The sequence below is a fragment of the Sorghum bicolor genome, chromosome 9, assembly GCF_000003195.3.
Source record: "Sorghum bicolor cultivar BTx623 chromosome 9, Sorghum_bicolor_NCBIv3, whole genome shotgun sequence".
In the NCBI taxonomy this organism is placed as follows: domain Eukaryota; kingdom Viridiplantae; phylum Streptophyta; class Magnoliopsida; order Poales; family Poaceae; genus Sorghum; species Sorghum bicolor.
In genome coordinates, this window is record NC_012878.2 from 48,003,729 (window position 1) to 48,022,731 (window position 19,003).

The window sequence follows — 19,003 nt, forward strand, 5'->3', positions numbered from 1 at the left end:
AACTACCGGTAGTACCGGGCTTGGGCCGGTGGTACCGGCCAGCACCAGTAGTACCGGTGTGAAACGCCGGTAGTACCGGCAGGCTAAATCTGCGCTGACTTTGGTTGCGGAGATTTGAACTGCCGGTGGTACTGGCCTTCCACCGGTGGTACCGGCAATGGTCGGTAGTACCGACAAAAGCCCGGTGGTACCGGTAGGCTTATTTCTCGCAAATCATAGAGACTTCTTATCGTTAGATCTGAGGTAGCCGGTGGTACCGGTGGTTGCCCCGGTAGTACCGGCAGTTGTTCTGAACACATGTATAAATAGCTTTCCCCTCATTCTAACCGTTGGCTGACTCTCCCACTCGACCAAACCTTCAGCCAAGGCACCTCTCTAGCTCCCAAAAGCTCCTCTCTTCTATCCCCTTTGCTCCAAACTTCAAATCTTGCAAGGGATTGAGTGAGAGAAGGATTCTTGGTGAGAGAAACATCAAAGCAAAGCTTGAGCACTTGATTTCTTCGTCAAGCCGGTTGGATTTGTGTTTGTTACTCTTGGAGCAAGGCTCCTAGCCGGCTAGGCGTTGCCCGTGGAGCTTCCTACTCATGTGGTAGCCTCGGGAGGTTTGTAATCACTCAAATCATCTAGTGAAATCACCCCTCATCTCAAGGGATTGCTCTCTTGACTTGAGAACGAGGATAGGGTTGAAAGAGACCCGAAAAGTCTGTGTGGCTTCCTCAACAACGTGGACATAGGCAAGCCTTGGTGGCGAGCTGAACCACGGGATAAATATCTTGTCTTGTTGTGGAGGTAGCTTCGACTACCCTTGTTCTTGTGTTCTTTGTGTTCTTCCTATCTACCCCCGTTCATAGGTGAACAAGGGCCGATCTACGTTTTGGAGAAGAACCAAGCCAAGGAAACTTGAACATCATCCTCTACTATATCTAGGAGAGTGGGGTAACTCTCAGATCTGGAATCAAAACTCAAAATACTCTGATTTCGTAGCTCTCTTAGGGCGTCGGTAGTACCAACAGTTGCGTCGGTAGTACTGGCTGTCTTACACCAGTAGTACCGGCCCAAACTGTCGGTGGTACCGACAGGTATTTAACTTCCGCAACTTGAGTTTTGAGGTTCAGGTTTTTTAGATACGCCTATTCACCCCCCCCTCTAGGCGACATCAAGGTCCTTACAGATCTGGCTGCCTCTATGGCAGCGCAGGGTCAAGGCATGTGACCGGCCCTGACCACCACCATGACGACACAGGACAGGGCGAGATCCATCTGCCTCCATGCAATGAAGATTAGGTGTTGATGGCTTGGAGATTACATAAGCAAGATCCTGATCTGTTGTACGACGACGATGATGGCAGCCGGATCAATAGGATCAGGCGCCTAAACAAGGACGCTGCCCCCGGCGGAGATCGACCTCTCCCCGGGGGCGCGTAGTGCGAAAGAGGCGGCGGCTAGGGTTAGGATCTAAACCTAGGCGAATGATACCATGAAAGAGAATATAATTGGTGAAATATTTGATATGTTGCATTGGGCCTCATGGGCTAATTATGTAGAGTACATAGTACTAACACCTTATGTGGGTAGTGGTACTATTCCTATTTACTCTAACAAATAGTCACACAAAAGTTCGCCACCTTCAATCCGGGTTCACGAGTTTATTTTGATCTGAAGTGTAAAAATCTCTCACAAGTAGCATACCACATACCGCGACTCCGTACATCGACCCCATCAACCTAAAAACTTTGTGACTATAGGCACGACAATGCCCGGGGTTCTGATATTCTTTGCTATTAATTAATAGGCTAAAGGAAGATTACTAAATTAGGGGAGTCATAATTCACTTTATCGATGGTTTTTTCTTTCTTTTTTGAAACATTTACCTTGTCGATGGTTGGTTGTCTATTTTGCAATAGTAGATGATACAATCCTCTTTCTAGACCACGATCTAAAGAGACTAATATAAAGTTGTAAACTTCCTCATTCCAGAAAACAAAGCCATAGGTAGTACTAGCGCACAAAAATTATTGTTTCCCTCCAATTCGAATTCGAAGTTTAAAAGCATATATGTTTACTCTTAAGACAATTGGCACTGCCTATGGTCGTATGGTGGTAGTTGCTCAATTCAGTCCTAATTAGTTTAACTATATTTACAGTGTCTTTTTTTCAAAATCCCAAAAGGCATCATTAAATGACTAGATTTTTACTAGTTAAGAGTTTTTTAAGGCAATTTTTTTCTATTGGTTAAAGCCTCCTAAACAGTCCTCTCGCTTGGCAATTCTTCTAGGAATCGATCTAAGGCAGTAATAATAAATGAAAATTAGCCTAGCCAAATGGGACAAATTCTATGTCACCCTGAGGATCAAGGGGGGCTGGGAATAACTTGGCAGACCTTTCTCAAAAATAAACAACCGAGTTCAAAAAATCTTACTCAGGTACAGTCAAAACATGGGGCTTCACAATTTTAGAAAGGTTTGCTAAAGATTGAGGAATATTTTCTAGAGTGGGGGACATTTTAAAATAAGAGATGGCTCATGCCCTAGATCTTACACATGTGGATAATCCTCACCTAGACCCGTAAAGACCAATTTTTTAGTCATGGTTGAAAGTATTGTTTGCTAATTTGTTGTTAAAGAAAAACACTATTGAATGGTTGATAGATTCCGCAGCTCAAGTGAACAGGCTTGATCATTTTGCTGGATACATAGCTTTTACTGTGCATAATATACAGTATCCAGATACATAGCAAAAGTTATATCTAGAAAAGCCAAAGGCTTAATTTGAGACGGAAGGGAGTATAATATGTTCGCCACTGTGCAGCTTGCAGTAACTCCTGAGACACGGAGCATTGCCAGCCACTCAGTCCACACCGAGTCAGCACATCCTCCAATCAAGTAAACATACAAGACCACTATCAATTAAATTAATGTTCAGGTCCGAACCTGTACACTGGTATATGATACACTGAAACCCAAAAGGTGTCAGGCGGCATAATTATACATGTAAACCAAAAGAAAAAAAAAACCTAGGTGGTGGTTATCAACTCTATTTCACTATCGCTGTCTTTCATTCCCCGGTTATCAACATGAAATACACCCTGCCATGCCTATGCGATGATAGCTATGTGCAACTTGCAACCCCACTGCAGGTTGAGATTTTGCTAAATTTGAAATGCTGCAAAATGGATGGGTGCAAGAAATCAGGTATGGGGTCAAAAGAATACCACAAGCCTATGAACATAAGGTCAAAAGCCATTAGAAGCCTCCGTCAATAAGTGGGCATCATCAAGAACAATATCAGCAGGGTCCCCAATCCAAAGTCTATCCCTCCACCGAAACTTTATCCTCAGCTTTCCATTTGCATCCACACCTACAACCTCGCCTTTGCTCGCGTAGGTCTCCATCCCCCAACCCCATCTGGGGGATACAAGACCAGGTCGAATCCGTACCTTGTCACCTTGTCTGAAGGGCCTCACCTTTTCCACCTCCCATGCTTTGCATAACCATAGTCTCTCACAGAAGCAGAAAGCAATCCAGAGCTCTCCGTCATCAGCCCGGTGGACCACCCCTATGCTGTTGTGGTTCACATCACCCCATTGATACACTGGGGTTGCAACGGAGTCCTTAACCTTCACCCAATCCCCAACACAGACTTCCTCCTCCTCCTCCACTTTTTCCACCTCTGCTGGGTCTATCAACCAAGCCCTGGCACCAGCTGGTGTATGAATCCTCAGTTTCCCATCTGCGTCAATAGATGAGATTGTCCCTATACTTGAATGACTATGATTAGACCAACCAAATCTTGGATGGCGGATACAGCCTCTAATTCGAACACGCTGCCCAACAACAAACTTGCTAACTCCTTCAAGCTGGCTAGAAGGCCCAACCCACCTTTCCTGCTCACCACAAAAAGCGACATGAATGGTTCCATCCCAAGCATCACCTTGATATCCCACCCCATGCACCACACCAATGCTACCAGGCTTGAGCGATCTCCATTGCTCCACATTGTTCCTCAGCCTAACCCACTCTCCAACCTCAAAGATATTCTCAACTTCAAGATCTGCAGGATCGCCTCTCCACAATCCGGGCACACCAAAGAAGGCAACCCTTACTTCTCCATCAGCATGTACACCAGCGATGATGCCTCTAGAATCAGGGTTCGCATCTCTCCATCCCCACCTAGGCTCTGAAATTCCAGCACGGAACCGAACATGCTGACCAATTTTTAAGGTCTGCACTTTCTCAATGTCTGTGTTATGGGTTAACCATTTCCCATTCCTGAAACAACCAGCTAACTCCAAGTAACCAGAGTCCTGAATGCTATGTACTACTGCAATGCTTATTCTCCCAACACTATTCCAGTCATAAGTAGGCCTGCTCCCAATACTTGGTTTCGGGCGGACCCAATCTCCAACCTCAAAAGCTGAAAGCCTCTCAGCGTCACCAGGAGCAACCTTCCACAAGCTTTTTCGGCCAGAAACCTTGATATTTAAAGTTCCATCCATGTCAATCCTTGATATGGCTCCAATAGTAGCTGCAGTTTCATTTAACCATCCAAGGCGTGGCTCAGGTATGGAAGGTGACACATGAACCTTTTCCCCTACTTCAAATGGCTGTGCCTTCTCGACATCTGCAACAGAGCAAAGAAAAAGCTTGCTTCTGAAGCAGAAAGCAACACCAACATCCCCATCATCTTGTAGACTATGAACTATCCCAATACTATTGCGAGTCACATCCTCCCATCCATATTTGGGTGAAGGAACTGTTGCTTTGACTCTAATCCAATCGCCAACCTGCAAATAGAAATGGAAGATGAGGATCCAAAGAAAATCGATAAAAGCATTAACACGAATATTAAGAAGTTTATACCTTGAAGTTCTCAATCTTTTCCATGTCCGATGGATCTGCCTGCCATGGTGCAGCCCGATTAGGAATATCAATGATGAGCAGACCATCACTCTCGATGTCAATTATTTTCCCAACACTGTGATGAGTCTCACCACCCCATGCATATCTGGGCTCTGCAACAGACCTCTTTACACATACTTGGTCCCCAATCTGGTATTTTGTTTTGCAAAAACAAGAACATAAATAGTAAAACATTGATCCTTATGTTTGTATAACCACAAAGTAGTCAAATAAACACCACCACAGTACCAAAGGGAGCCTTAGATGTAAGGGAAAGGGATTGTAAACACAAGAACAAATAGATCATATACTCCCTCCGTTCCAAATTATAGTTGACTTTGGTTTTGTCCTAAGTCGAACTTTGCTAGCTTTGACCAAGGTTTTAGAAAATAATATTAACACCTACAAGTTCAAATAAATATACACTATCAAAATATATTTCATGGAGAATTTAATGAAACTAATTCAAGATTGTCGGTATTGGTGCGTTTTTCCATAAACTAGGTCAAAGTTAAAGTAGTTCGAATTAAGACAAAGCCAAAGCGAACTATAATTTGGAACAGAGTATCAAATAGTAGATAGTTAAAATAATTGAACAGAACAATAACTTACGAATAGACAGCATATTATGTGATAGACAGTTCAAAAACTACCTTGAATGGGTCAACATGTTCAACCTCCTCTGGTTCACACAGCCATGGATGCGACAAATAGCAAAGGCCCAATAGAAGACTGCTATCTGGTCTGATGGAGTATACAATCCCAACACTTCCAGGAGTAATAGACTCCATGCCATGTACAGCAACCGTCAGTGAGGGACGAATCCGAACCCAGTTACCAACCTTATATTCTTCAACCCTTTCAATTTCAGCAGGATCAGCCCTCCATCCCCTAGAAGCTCCTGGGAAACCAACCCTCAAGATTCCATCGTCATCAACACAGAGAACTGTCCCAATGCTATCCCGCGATTGACCGCGCCATCCAAATCTGACGAGAGAATATTAGTCGGTGATCTAAAATGACAATTTCACATGCCAAACAGCTATCTGGCAAGTATAGTGCAGTTATTTTTTCTTCAAACATTTCACAGATTATTAGGTTACCACAATGATAGTGGACATGGCATACAAATCAATACAGCTGAAAGATCACACCAATACCATTAGCATGTAAATGGCAAGTACATATTCCACCATAATGTTTCGAAATTCACTGTTTGTGGCAGGAAGAAACTGCAAATTCTTTTTTCTTTTTTTTTATAAAATAGGCAGAAGCAGAGCACCATTTATGGGCTATCATCACTTGAACCACATAGGATGAACAATGAGTACATCAGTTTAAACTTTTTCCAAGAGTTGAATGTAATCAGAAAAGAGATTGACAGGTCTCCTCTAAGTTTTGCTTGACACTGAACTAAGTTACTAGCAAGATCAGCTTTAGTGTAAAACCCAGAACACCAGATTGAACATGTAATAAAGCATTAGGGAAAACTAAATATCTGGGGTTTCTATTTGCAACTACTGGTACAATCATCTGGGCTTTCTATTTGGATCTACTTACAAAAGACACATGATGGACCTCCAGTTCATTATACTGTTTTATATGTCATGGTACACTAAACACCAGATCTTTACTAATTCAATTATCTCAGCATCCAGGTAAGTACTAAAGCAATTGAGTAAATACTAACGGAATGTACTGAACTAGCAAATAAGAAAAGAAGTTCCTGTGAACATATCAGGCATTGCTTTATTTAGTTCACAGTGAGGTGTTAGGCATTGTGGCATCAAAGGTATTTAGGACCAAACTTGATTTACCTTGGTTCCAAAACATCAGGCTTGAGTTGCACATGTTGGCCCCTATTTAATGGAATAACTTTGATAACTTCACTTGTCAAAACATGAGCTTCTCCAGTACAAAATGACACAGCAAGGTGGTCATTGTCTACAACAGACTGGACAAAACCAATACTTCTAGGTCCTGCACCTTGCCAGCCAAAAGCAGGTGAAGTAACGGTTCTTCTAAATTTCACCCAATCCGCAACCTCATACCTGATTACAGCATGAAGAAAATGAATTACTAAGATAATCTGTAAATAACATGACTGTTCATATTCACTTGTTATCCTAGAATGTGCAGTCAACTCCCAAATTATACTTCTAGATTTGTCATCAAAATTGACAAGCATGTGACTATAATTATTTTTATTTAAAAAAAAAATCCAAACATATAATTAGGAAGGGCAAAGTCAAGATCAATGTTATCAGATCGGACGACTAATAGCGATTAAAGCCCAGCTGGCACACCCCGTTGAGCAACAACTCGGACAGGTCTCAAGCCAACTCGGCCGGGTCTCAAGCCGTGCACACACAAGCATGCATGCCATCCACTTCTGTACGAGCTGCAGACTCATGCACTACAAGGCTTAAGCGCACTCACGTGTACAATCCACAAGAAGTACTCCACCAACCACAACCCGCACTGCCCCTACATCGTGCTCTTGGAGTGCATGCAGCTGCTAGCTTCTCAACATACTTGACATTCCCTGAAGACTCATAGTAGCACAAACTAACAAGCTAACTCTACGTGCATGTGACTAACACATATCCATGCATTGATGCACAAACTAACCCTGGCCAGAAAGTGAACACAGCACGTTTCCGGTCACATGCTCATGCACTGCAAGGTGCATGTTCTGTTGGAGTTCTTGCAGAATTCTTAAATCTTTAGGACATTCTTTCTCAAGTCATTTTGCAGTCTGAGTCAGAAGATAAACACATATTGCGGCTTGCTGCTTCCTGTGATTACACTGCAAAGTCAGCATATGAAGGTTTCTTTAAAGGAATTCAGTTCATGGGAGGGCATTTGGAGAACCTGGGCTCCTAACAAATATTACTTTTTCATGTGGTTGGTCACGCACAATAAGTGCTGGACTGTAGATTGTCTTTTTTTCTCAAAAACGCAGGAGAGCTGCACATCATTATATTAAGAAGATAATAAAATAGGATAAGAACCCATACAACACAACATACAACAACCACACACAACTCTACACACACACACAAACTACACTGCTGCTGCTAAAAAACTAACGCGCCTGTGACAAAAAGATCACGACCAAGGTAGACAGGGCTCTAACCACCCAGAGTGGGATAATCCTCGAGCCCCTGCCAAAGACAACGACCTTCTTTCATCTTCAGCTACAGCAAGTGCGCCTACTTCAGGCTGCTCCATCAAAGACACATTTGTTGCAGTGTGTCCATAAGGTCCAAGCTCCAAGGATTATGAGAGAGTTGGTTCCATTCCTTAACATATCACTAGCAGCATTGCTCACTTTCTTCCAAGCTGGACTGCAGATTGTCTTGCTCAGCGGGGTCAACAGCATCACCAGAAATGTTTGTTGTGTGATCAGTTAGAGGAAACCATCAAACACCTACTAGTTTCTTGTGTTTTCTCTAAGAATTTCTGATATGAACTACAGAAATTTGGACTGCAGAACCTTGCTCCCCAACCAGCTGAGTCTTCCTTTGAAGTTTGGTGGTGCCAATCTAATGAGATTGCCGCTGTTCAAGATAGGCAGGGTCTCAAATCATTAATTATTCTTGGAGCCTGGTCACTTTGGACCTATCGGAATCGTTGTGTCTTCAATGGTGGTTCGCCTAAACTGAAGGGTATCCTTTCGAGGAAGCAAAGCGATGGGGTCTACTAGGCGCCAAGGCCATCACCTTGTTGTCAACTGCTGGATACTTGGTGGACGGTGGTGTTGCCTAGCCCCTTGGTCATACATCACTTGTTTGTGTGTTTTTCTCCTAAGCATGTGTGTGTGTGTTGGGGGGGGGGGGGGGGGGGGGGGGGGGGGGGTGCTTGAGGTAGTTGTTTGTTTCTTTGTCATTTGGGGTTTCTCATACCCCCTTTTCTTCTTAATATAAAAGATACACAGCTCTACAGTGTGTTCAAGAAACAAATACTGAACAAAATCAGCATGACTAACAAACCTATATGCAAGAATCAAAATGCAAACAGGCCCGCACTCCTGTAAGAGACGCATAGTGATACTGTCAGGTGTATAGCCTGCTGGCTGATAGCCCGATATAAAAGACATGTGGGGTGGAGCAAACAGCCCTTACTCCCCTTCAATGTCATGCAGTCAAGATGACTTGTTTGGCCCACGATGTGGTAGCTCCATATTAGCATCATGGCAAACAGAAACCACTCAGGCCTGCCAGTTGGTCAGAGTATGTTGTTGAAAAGGAGAACTTGTTAAAAGTGTGGTTTAGCTAAACATATGTCAAAAGTGTAATTTTGCAAAAACCTGCCAAGTATGGTTTGTGGAAGTACCCAAAGTCCCAAAGTATGTGAAGTTTTGCAAAATTACTCGAAAACATGAGTTCCTTACATGGTTGGTGAGAGATGAACTCCTTTATCTTCAAGTGTTTCCATCAATTCTTCATAAATCCATTCTCGTGGAAGCCTCTCAAGAAAGTCTCGTAGTGTCCAACCTCTGTAATATACAGTGATATTGTTCAAACTTGTTGATGTATTGTCACACAAACTGCTGAGGAACTTTTTCATTCGCAGAACTAAACTTGAAGGTAAAATTTCTAAACAACATTGCAAAGAGAAGGTTTCAAATATGAAAGAAGTTGTAATCATATTTTGTCTCATGTTGTTTTGCCTTTGGTATCACCACACAACAATAGTTTAGCGTACCCTGCAGAAGGATCCTTCTAAAAAAATTATAGAGAACAATGCATCTGCGGATTCACGCCACCATAAAAAAGGAAACCAGGGGAATTGGCTTACCGGTGGTTTCTCACATCAACAGCAGGTGACGGCTGTAGTAGCATTTGAGCAATCCAAGTCAGGTTTTCACGTATCATTTTTGCTGCATCAGCAGCTATGTGAAAAGCATTGTCACCATCATCATCCTGATTAACAAAATAGCACAACACTTAAATACATAAAATAATTTAGTTCTAACATACATAGCAGTAAACCCAGGTTGAATTAAATAGTAAACATGCATGAAAAATGGTACAAAAAATAAGTCCTTTGTACAATAACTACAGATCTAAAGAGAAGGTCCAAGGAAAAAAAACTGAAATAAAAGAAACTAGACAGAAGACCGACACTAAGGCCTTCCTGCACATTCCAACTTCTAAGGGTGCAAACATTTAATTTCAAAACCAGTAAATTCAGTGGATGCATATAATTCATAAGAATCTGCATCGCATACACTTTCAGATCTAACAGGTCCAATGACTAGCATAGGAGTTGTCCCTCTGGAAGATGACCCCCAAAAAAGTCTCAGTACATCCTAATTCTTATTTCAGTAGTCATAGCACCATTGATCTTGAGCAGATCACCAACAACTAGCACATAATTTAGAAGGTTGAACTAAATTCAAAGGTTAGTTATTACATTAGCAAGTAACATTTTTTCTAAACATCTACGTGCCCACTACTAAGGGTGTGTTTGGTTGGTGGACACAAAAATGGAGCCAACCCCAGAAAGGAATATTCCTTCAAGATGCCAGACGCACTCGCTCCACTCGGATGGCGTGAGCGTCGTCTCCCACGCGCACGCACGCATGGCTGGGACGAGCGGAGAGCTGATGTAGCCAACGGCAGGCGGATCCGGTGCTGCCAGATACGAAGCTAGGCCGTGCGGAGCCAGTGCGGCCAGCAGCGGGTGGAGCCGTGGGCAGACAGATCCGGCGCTCCTGGAGACGGAGCCTGCACGGTTGGATCCAACGCTGCCGGGGATGGAGTTGAGGACCAATGGAGCCGGCACGGCAAGAGATGAGTGGAGCCATGGGCGAGGTCAGGGCCGTGTGATGGGCGGCTGCGTGAGCGCTCAAGCAAACAGCAGCGCAGGCTCGTGCGGGGCTGCAGCAGGCACGGGCAAACGGGGGTGCACGCAAGTAGTGTGGGCTGGTGGTGCTAGGCAGAGAAGAATGAAGAAGGGAAAGAAGCTATTGTTTGCATGACATGTGGGGCCCATAGTTAATGGTGTTAGCCAAACTATTATCCCATCCATCCAATCCTTCCAACCAAACATAAAAATAGAACAGCTCCATCCTTCCAACCAAACATAAGATGGAACCATCCCATCACTTGGGACAGAACCATTCAATTCTACCTCGCCCTCCAACCAAATGCATCCTAAAATGATCCATTTAAGTGCTGTGGTCATTAGATAACGAAATAGTCTGCTTCCAACACGTAAACTTGGTCCTATGTTTCTAGTTTGTGCTCTCCTTAATAGTCATCTAGCCATGTGCTGGAGCCCAGTGATTGATACTCGATAGAGAAGACATGGGATGATTCAATAGATCTTTATATAACTTGGGTGAGCAGGAGGACTAGGCGCTACAACAGCCCAATCATTGTGGGCAAATAACATTAAGAAATTGACACGTTTAGTTTCAGAAATCAATAAACAAAGCATCTCCTACTAGTGAGGCTTTATTTGGGAAACACTGGGTAGAGGCTGCAGAACTACTTAAGCCAGAGGACACCTTTTACACCTTCTTCTAGAGGCTGTTGTATCTCAATTGTTGGGATGGTTTTTTCTTATCATAAACAACCCTTCGTACAATTGATTTCCTTTTAATATATTAGCTAAGTCCTTGTGAACTGACATTGGCCAAGATAAAACATATGTGCAATTGGCTGAACATTTCAGTTTCCCATTTGCATGACAAAAACAACGCAGTAAAAAACAAACAAAAACAAAACTTTAGGGCTCGATGGGATTGGGGTGGAAAATTAACTACTTTCCACAGAAATCCCTACCAACCGCCAAGCAAGCCTTTACATATAGCCATGCAAGCAAAATATATATATATATATATATATAACACAGTGCCACAGTGCAATCTGACCATGAGAACCATAGCACTTGAGCAGATATAATCACATAAAACATATATGTGATAGACACTAAACGCCATTCATATATTTTATACTTTTACATATTTTAGATGTTCTAACAGACTCCACGCAATAAAAACATAAAGTGCCAAGAACTGATGATGCAAACTTGCTAAGAATATAAATTTCATTCAGTACAATTTTAAATCATAAATAAGTGGATCGGAATGAACAATATATATTACAAAGAGTTTCGGCACAACTCCCACTTAGCATCACTACTTTATATTTCCTAGTATTGGCTTCCACAGGAGTATTTTATTAGAGTTGGCTTCCAAACTTACCCAGTGCTATCTATGAAAATAGCATGAAAAAAAAACAGTAACACATCAAACCTGTATGTTGCAGTTTGCACCAGCTGCTAAAAGCAAGCCAACACATGAGTTTGCACCTCTATTAAGTGCAACATGGAGTGGGGTTGTATTTTGGGCATTTCTTATATTAACATCGACTCCTGCTTCCAGTATAATCTGCCAATAAAAAGATAAAGATAACGAAAGGCAAAATTAAGTCATACTAGTATGATATGGTGAGCAGAAACACCACATGACCACAGAAATGTGGAGGAAAGAATCAAGCCACCAGATGGCATTTACCTTAACCAGCTCCACGTCATCGATCATTGCTGCAGTATGTAATGCAGTTCTACAGTGTGGATCATCTTGTGCTGTAGGATCAGCACCAGCAGCAAGCAATATTCTTACTAACTCTCGACCCTCTGCAAGTGCAAGTAATTTTACTATTAGAACAAAACAGGATCTGGAATAGATGGAACAACAGGATTGTCCAAATATCCTGGACCTTAGAGAACTCTGAATACAGATTTGCTAATAGTGGTATAACACTATAACCATTAACCAAACATACAAATGTAGATCTATGTCTTTATATCTGCTGGATCCAATAGAAGCAAAACTAGAAATTACCTTTCTCGTGCTCCTTTTTAAGAGCTGCTGCCATGCATAAAGCGGTACCAACAGGGCTGGGTACATCAATTGCTTCTGCTATATCCTCTAAAGATGCAATTTCAACCCATCTTCTTACCACAGCCGTGTTCCATGTCTCAATACATAAATGCAATGGCCTACTCACCATGAGAGTGAAATGTCACTAGAAGGAAACAACTAGACATATGAAACATGCAAAGGAAGAAGATTTAATGCATACACAGCCTAAAAAAATTGGAAAACTTTTTCAAGTGTAGACAAGCATTAAAATAGAACATGATAATAGAAGCTGATGCACTGGCTTGGCTTCCACTAGGCACTAGGTGGATATTTCTTACGTTTTATGTTGAGAATTTGATATGCCCATCGATCTGCAGCCTCCATTTTCCAGTATAACAATAGCACAATCAGTATATCTCCTGGCCACAGCAATATGCAGGACAGATTCACCTTCCCCATCTACTGCATTAGGATCAGCTCCAGCCATCAGCAGCTCCTGCATAGCAAATACAGAATCTAAAAAATAGGAACCAACAAGCTTAAATCACATGAGGTGAGCATTATGGCATACTTGCATGCACTCCGGTTGACCATGATGAGCACAGACATGGGCAAGAGTAGGACCCAGGCCTTCTCTAAGCCTAGAATTGATACTGGCAGACCTGCCTACAAGTGCACGAACACATCGTGGAGAGCCAGCAGCCAAAGCAAATACTATAGGAGGGTCTTCATCCTTATCTAATATATCTACATTCTCTTGGTAAGCCACAATAGCTTCCACAAGCTCTCCTGAGCCTCGGCGGCATGCTAAATGTAAGGCAGTGAGCCCATCTGTATTTTGTGCTTCTAAGAGAGAACGGATTAAACTACCATTTCTCTCTGATGCAGCCTTTGCAAGTAGATCCCTGGTATTTGCAAAAGGTTTAGTGCGACATAGTATATGATACACATGCAACTATACAAGAGTTGCCAGAGACAAACCTAACACCAGCAGCATCTCCTTCGCATACAAGATGATGCAAGGCATTTGGATTATCATGAACCATCTCTAGGATGGAGGTTGTTGGAGGTTCCATGCCATTGGGCAAGTTTTCATTTGTGAAATCACTGCATAAGCAAGTAACTAAGTCAAAAATTAAGTCGGGGAAAACAATATTTAAGTAGATTTCAAGAATGGTTAGCTCAAAGATATCTCAGCATTTGCTGCTACACCTCCAGGTAAAGGAATCTTCAGGAATGGTTAGCTCGAAGATAATTCAATATTTGATTCTACACTTTCAGGTAAAGGTTCTCCAAAGCTTTAAGCTTCCATGTATTATGTTTTAACATAAAGTGATACAAAATAAGATGAAATTACTTCTCGGGACTAGCAGGTGGGCTCCGTGGTATGTCCAGAAGATGTCGAAGAAAAGTTTTCAGCATGTCCTGGAAGGATGGTCTTCTTGAAGCTCGGAATTGCAAACATTCACCAATCATCTTCCACAGCTCCCCAGGAAGTCCTACACCTACTACTCTTGAATATTGAGGCGGTGGCTTCTTTTCTTTTACAACAGACTTACAGATTTCCTCTGCACTCAGTCCAGCCCATCTGCATTTCAATGAGCATATAACAAACCATTCACAAAACACTAAGGATAACAAAATGAATAGTCAAGCTACTTACGGAACAGCACCAGTGCACATTTCCACAAGCGTGCAACCAAAACTCCATGCATCTGACTCTGGTGATATACCGTTTGCACTATCCCAAAACATATTCAGTGACTTCTTCAGTGGTCCCCATGCCTCAGGAGCTGTATAATTGGGGCTAAGCAGTGTAGCATCAATGCCAGCACTGGAGTCATCAGGTACTCTCCTACTAGTAAGGTTCTTCAGAATTGCTGAAAGACCGTAATCCGAAACAACTGCATGTCCATGTGCATCTAAAAGAATGTTCGACGGCTTTATGCTCATACAAACAATACCCGCTGCATGGAGTTCTGCTACTCCACGAGCAATATCTGCGCCATACCTGCAAAGCCACATGCATGAAAAAATTCATCAGTGGTTCGGCATAGTTGAAAAACAAAGGGATTATTGAACACAGCGACACTGGTTAAGAATTCCAGAAATTGTTAAAATATGATGGGTAATGACAAATAAAATAGACTTATTGGTAAAGCAGGGAACTCAAATTCAAAGGCAAAAGAAGAAATAAATGAATATGAATGCTGTTGCAAGGTAACTAATTCTACTAATGTGTAATGAGTGGTTTCATGCACTCAGTATTAAAAAATGAATCCCACAGGTAGCTTCAGTGTATACTTGGGGGAATCTGTTGCTTACTTAGAAAGTGAGGAAACAATAGGTATTAAGATGCTACAAGTCTCGGTTGTATTTATATGGTTCCATCCATCAGATGTGAACTGTTATAGAAGCTTTCATCAAATGTACCACAGAAACACTGCATACTCAGAACAAGTTTATGTGATTAGCTTGAGCTTGACAGTATAAGAATGAAGTTGAAGCCAAGATAGTTTTGGTTACCATAAAACAGCATCATAGTGATTTCTTTTTTAGCCTACCACAACTTGCTTGTGTTTAAAAGGTTTTACTGTTGTTTTTTGTTCCACCACCATAGGTTTTCAGGAAAAAATTGTCAGGAAAGCTAACACGACTAGTGTAGGACATTCACTTATGTTCTACAATGTTTGTCAGTGCAGATATGGTGCAATGAGTTTCGATAAATCGCTACCACACTTTAATGTTGATCATGAGAGCTGGTCGATTCCACAGTTTGAACTGTGCTCTGAATAGGAAAATGCTCAAAGTGTTACAATGAAATTCCATACCTAAGAAAGTGACAATTTTGGGGAAGGTAATGAATGGGCATATAATAACATGCAATTAAGCATTGACCAAATTAAACCATAGTACTGATAAACACTGTATAGAAAATCTTGGAATATGAACTGCTGCTGATTTGGTTCCGGCTAAAACAAGCAATCTACTTAACTTGATGACTGAATCGCCTTTGCTAATATATAGTAAGATATGCAACAACAGTCAAAATACAGAAATAGCCTCCTTTGCAAAGAAATACAGCATAGAACCTTTGAGCCAAAGTTAGAGCTGACAATGATTATCGCGTTGCAGACAGCAACAAACTATCAACCTGGTTGGAATATTACTCAGGAACTTCCATTCTAAAGACCACAGGGTCTTGCAGAGAAATGTTAAATGTGCCAGTGCCTAATACTGCTGGGAAAACCACAGCACTTCATAAATTTCTTGCACTGATATTAATTCTCATAGAAATTTTACTCACGCATATGCATGTCATAGGAACTTTAATGATTTTAGCATATATATGTAAAATGTAAGTGTTAGTCACTCTGTGAGCTCATAATAGATAAAAAAAATGAAGCTCCACAGCTTGGTAACTCGATGGATATTAATTCTCATAGAAATTTTCCTCAAGCATATGCATATCATAGGAACTTTAATGATTTCAGCATATATATGTAAAATGTAAGTGTTAGTCACTCTGTGAGCTGATAATAGATAAAAAAAATGAAGCTCCACAGCTTGGTAACTCGATGGTAATTGACTCAACGAGCAAACTGCAAGCCAAAGTTATGCTACTCTATATCACGGCATTGCGCAGAAATGGCAAGCGATATGATGAGCATTAATTGTGAGCAAGTCTACCTTCCTTACATGTCAATCACTTCACACCTCACGAAGCAAGCAATCATACTACACAATTTGCCACCTTTAGTGAAGGTTCTAGCTAGGCATGCTTCTTACTGGCTAATATGTTTGCAGTGATTATTGGTAAGACAGCAGCAGAAAGAATAGCTACTCGATATTACTAAGTACTGACGTTTAGATGCAATGTCACACCTGAGAATCTGCTCCAGCGTGAGGCGTCCACCATTCTGCCGCATCTCCGCCTGCACAGACCCGACATAGCGATCCATCACGAAACAGAGGTGGCCGCCGACCCTCACAGCACCATGGAATGTGCACACGTTCCGACACCATGTGGAGGCACGCCTCAGCCGCTCCACCTCCTCCTGAACAACCTCGAGCCCGTCCCCTGCGGCCAGGGGCACCCTCTTCACTGCCACCTGGTGCTTGCACCGCTTGACCCCGCCGCCGCCGCCGCCACGAGACAGCATGCCGGCCCACACCTCCTGCCCGGCGGGTCCGGGCGGGCCGCTCCCGATGCGACGGGCGAGCTTGAGGTCCGGGTGTGAGACGAGGTCGAAGGAGCTGCATCCTGGCGGGGCAGCGGCGGGCGCGGGCGCGGGGCGGCGACTGGGGCGCGCGAAGAAGTCGTCCTCATCCTCGGAGCCGTCGGAGGATGACCCCGAGTCGGAGTGGAGGAAAGACGGGGATGACGGGGATGCGGAGAGGAGCGAGAGAATGGGGAAGTTCTTCCGCAGCGCAGAGACTGAGTTGCCTACGGCGGTCGGATGGCGACATCGCGGGCACGCCAGCGTGGCTCCGGGGGCTGCCGCCAGCATGCGGGAGAGGCAGGCGCGGCAGAATCCATGGCCGCAGTGGAGGAGCAGCGGCGTCCGCTCCTCCTCGTCATATCTGACGTTGCATAACGAGCAGCATGGCACGCGCATCGCGCCGGCGCCGACGGGTTCGGGCGGCGCGGTGCCCTAGGGCGCGGGGCCGGAGAGGAAGCTGTAAATGGGGGAGGGGTAGATCTGGGCGTCGGGGGGTGGGGGTTTGGGGGAAGGGGAGACGGGAGAGCAGCGTGGGAATTTCTGAAAGGGAGAGGTAGAGGGGGGTTGGTGGTGATGCGGTGGGGAGAGAGGCTGGGGAAGGACGACAAGCAAAGCGCGGCGCGTGCCCCTTGCTGCTACTGCTCCTCTCCCCGCTCCGCCCACCTTTTTCCTGGTTCCTGCGCTTGCAAATTGCAATGAGAGTGCGGCGCTGCCGCCGCGTGTGTTTGGCAGTGCGGGCGACGGCTCCCATGAGCTCATCATCTGCTTGCAGCGTTGTCACTGCAGCTCTCCGACTCCACTCTGATAAACAACTTAGACGAGGCAGATTGTACCAATCAAATTAAATTAAGTCTACTGAGACTATGGTGTCTTATAAGTTATACTTTTTTTAACAGCTAACCGTGTTTTTTTCTAATAATAAATCAGCGAATATAGCTTTTCAGATTGGCAAACAGGGATATAAATGGTTCGTATTTCTTGATTAGATGAGGACTAATATGTATTTATTTGGAAATATAAAGAGATAGAACGGACTCATTTTACTTTTTAGGGATGTAAACGGTTTGTGTTTCTTGATTAGTTGAGGACGGACTCATTTTACTTTTTAGGGATGCAAATGGTTCCTGATTCTTGTTTAGTTGAGAGAAGTGGAATGGTTCCTATTTTTTATTTGGTTTAGTATTGTCGACTGTAGCTTTGCAACCGAAAAATAACTTCATTCTAATAAACAGCTTACACGAAGTAAATTGTACCAATAAAATCAAATGAAAACTTGAGTCTACAAAGACCAGTCCAAGCACACTAACATGTGTTTGTTCAAGAACACAGAGGGTTGGAACATATCCATTGTGCTTTTTAGGGATGAAGGGTTCACGTCCTTGTTTATAGGGAGGTGGTATGGTGTCTATTTATTTTTTGGTTTAGCGTTGTCAACTGTAGCTTTACGGTTAGAAAAGAACTCCGCTCTAATAAACAACTTACACGAGGCAGATTGTACCAGTGAAATCAGATGAAAACTTGAGTATACCAAAACTAGAGGTTATGGTCCAAGGATACCAACGTGTGTTTGTTTGGGAACATAGAGAGATGAAACAGAACGTTTCACTTTTCTTGTTAGTTGAGGAGGTGGAATGGTTACACCTGCCTGTGGGACATATGTGTCATTTTCTTTTTTTTTTCCTTTTCCGTCTTATCCATTTAGCACCCATGTCTTATGTCGTTACAGCAGAAATCACTTTTAATTTATAGGGCGCAACTCTCACCGCCACCAAAGCTCCATACTCGCCGGCCTTATGGCTAAAGACTCGCTTTGTGGACAGCTCCTTTCCCTCCGCGAACGATTCACCGTGCAGCTAGCACCCTCGCCTTTGTGCCTGCAGTTAAGTCCTTTCATTGCCTTTCGTCTCCACATGCTGCCACTAGCTTCATGTGGACTCGTCAACCTTTTTATAGCCAATTTGAGGGAGCAAGATGGAGATGGGGGGGGGCTTTTTTCATCAG

At 43.2% G+C, this 19,003-nt stretch overlaps 1 protein-coding gene across 1 annotated transcript; it reads right to left on the reverse strand.

The window, feature by feature from the left end:
* Positions 2,878–17,620, reverse strand: LOC8076853 (E3 ubiquitin-protein ligase KEG). The gene is made up of 15 exons (XM_021446917.1): positions 16,665–17,620; positions 14,443–14,790; positions 14,137–14,367; positions 13,761–13,886; positions 13,351–13,684; positions 13,118–13,275; positions 12,759–12,916; positions 12,429–12,550; positions 12,168–12,302; positions 9,701–9,825; positions 9,294–9,398; positions 6,715–6,948; positions 5,551–5,884; positions 4,859–5,047; positions 2,878–4,782 (listed from the first exon to the last, which is right to left on the reverse strand). The coding sequence occupies exons 1-15, from the start codon at positions 17,396–17,398 to the stop codon at positions 3,232–3,234; spliced, it is 4,884 nt and encodes a 1,627-aa protein (XP_021302592.1). The 5' UTR covers positions 17,399–17,620; the 3' UTR covers positions 2,878–3,231.

Bases quoted from the DNA above. Each gene is read 5' to 3' on its own strand.
- LOC8076853 (XM_021446917.1), bottom strand. From the start codon at position 17,398: ATGCGCGTGCCATGCTGCTCGTTATGCAACGTCAGATATGACGAGGAG. The intron at 13,887-14,136 runs GTAATTTCATCT...TTGCTTATGCAG, and splicing joins CCACCTGCTAGTCCCGAGAA to TGATTTCACAAATGAAAACT. The intron at 9,399-9,700 runs GTAAGCCAATTC...TGTATATTACAG, and splicing joins GTTGATGTGAGAAACCACCG to AGGTTGGACACTACGAGACT.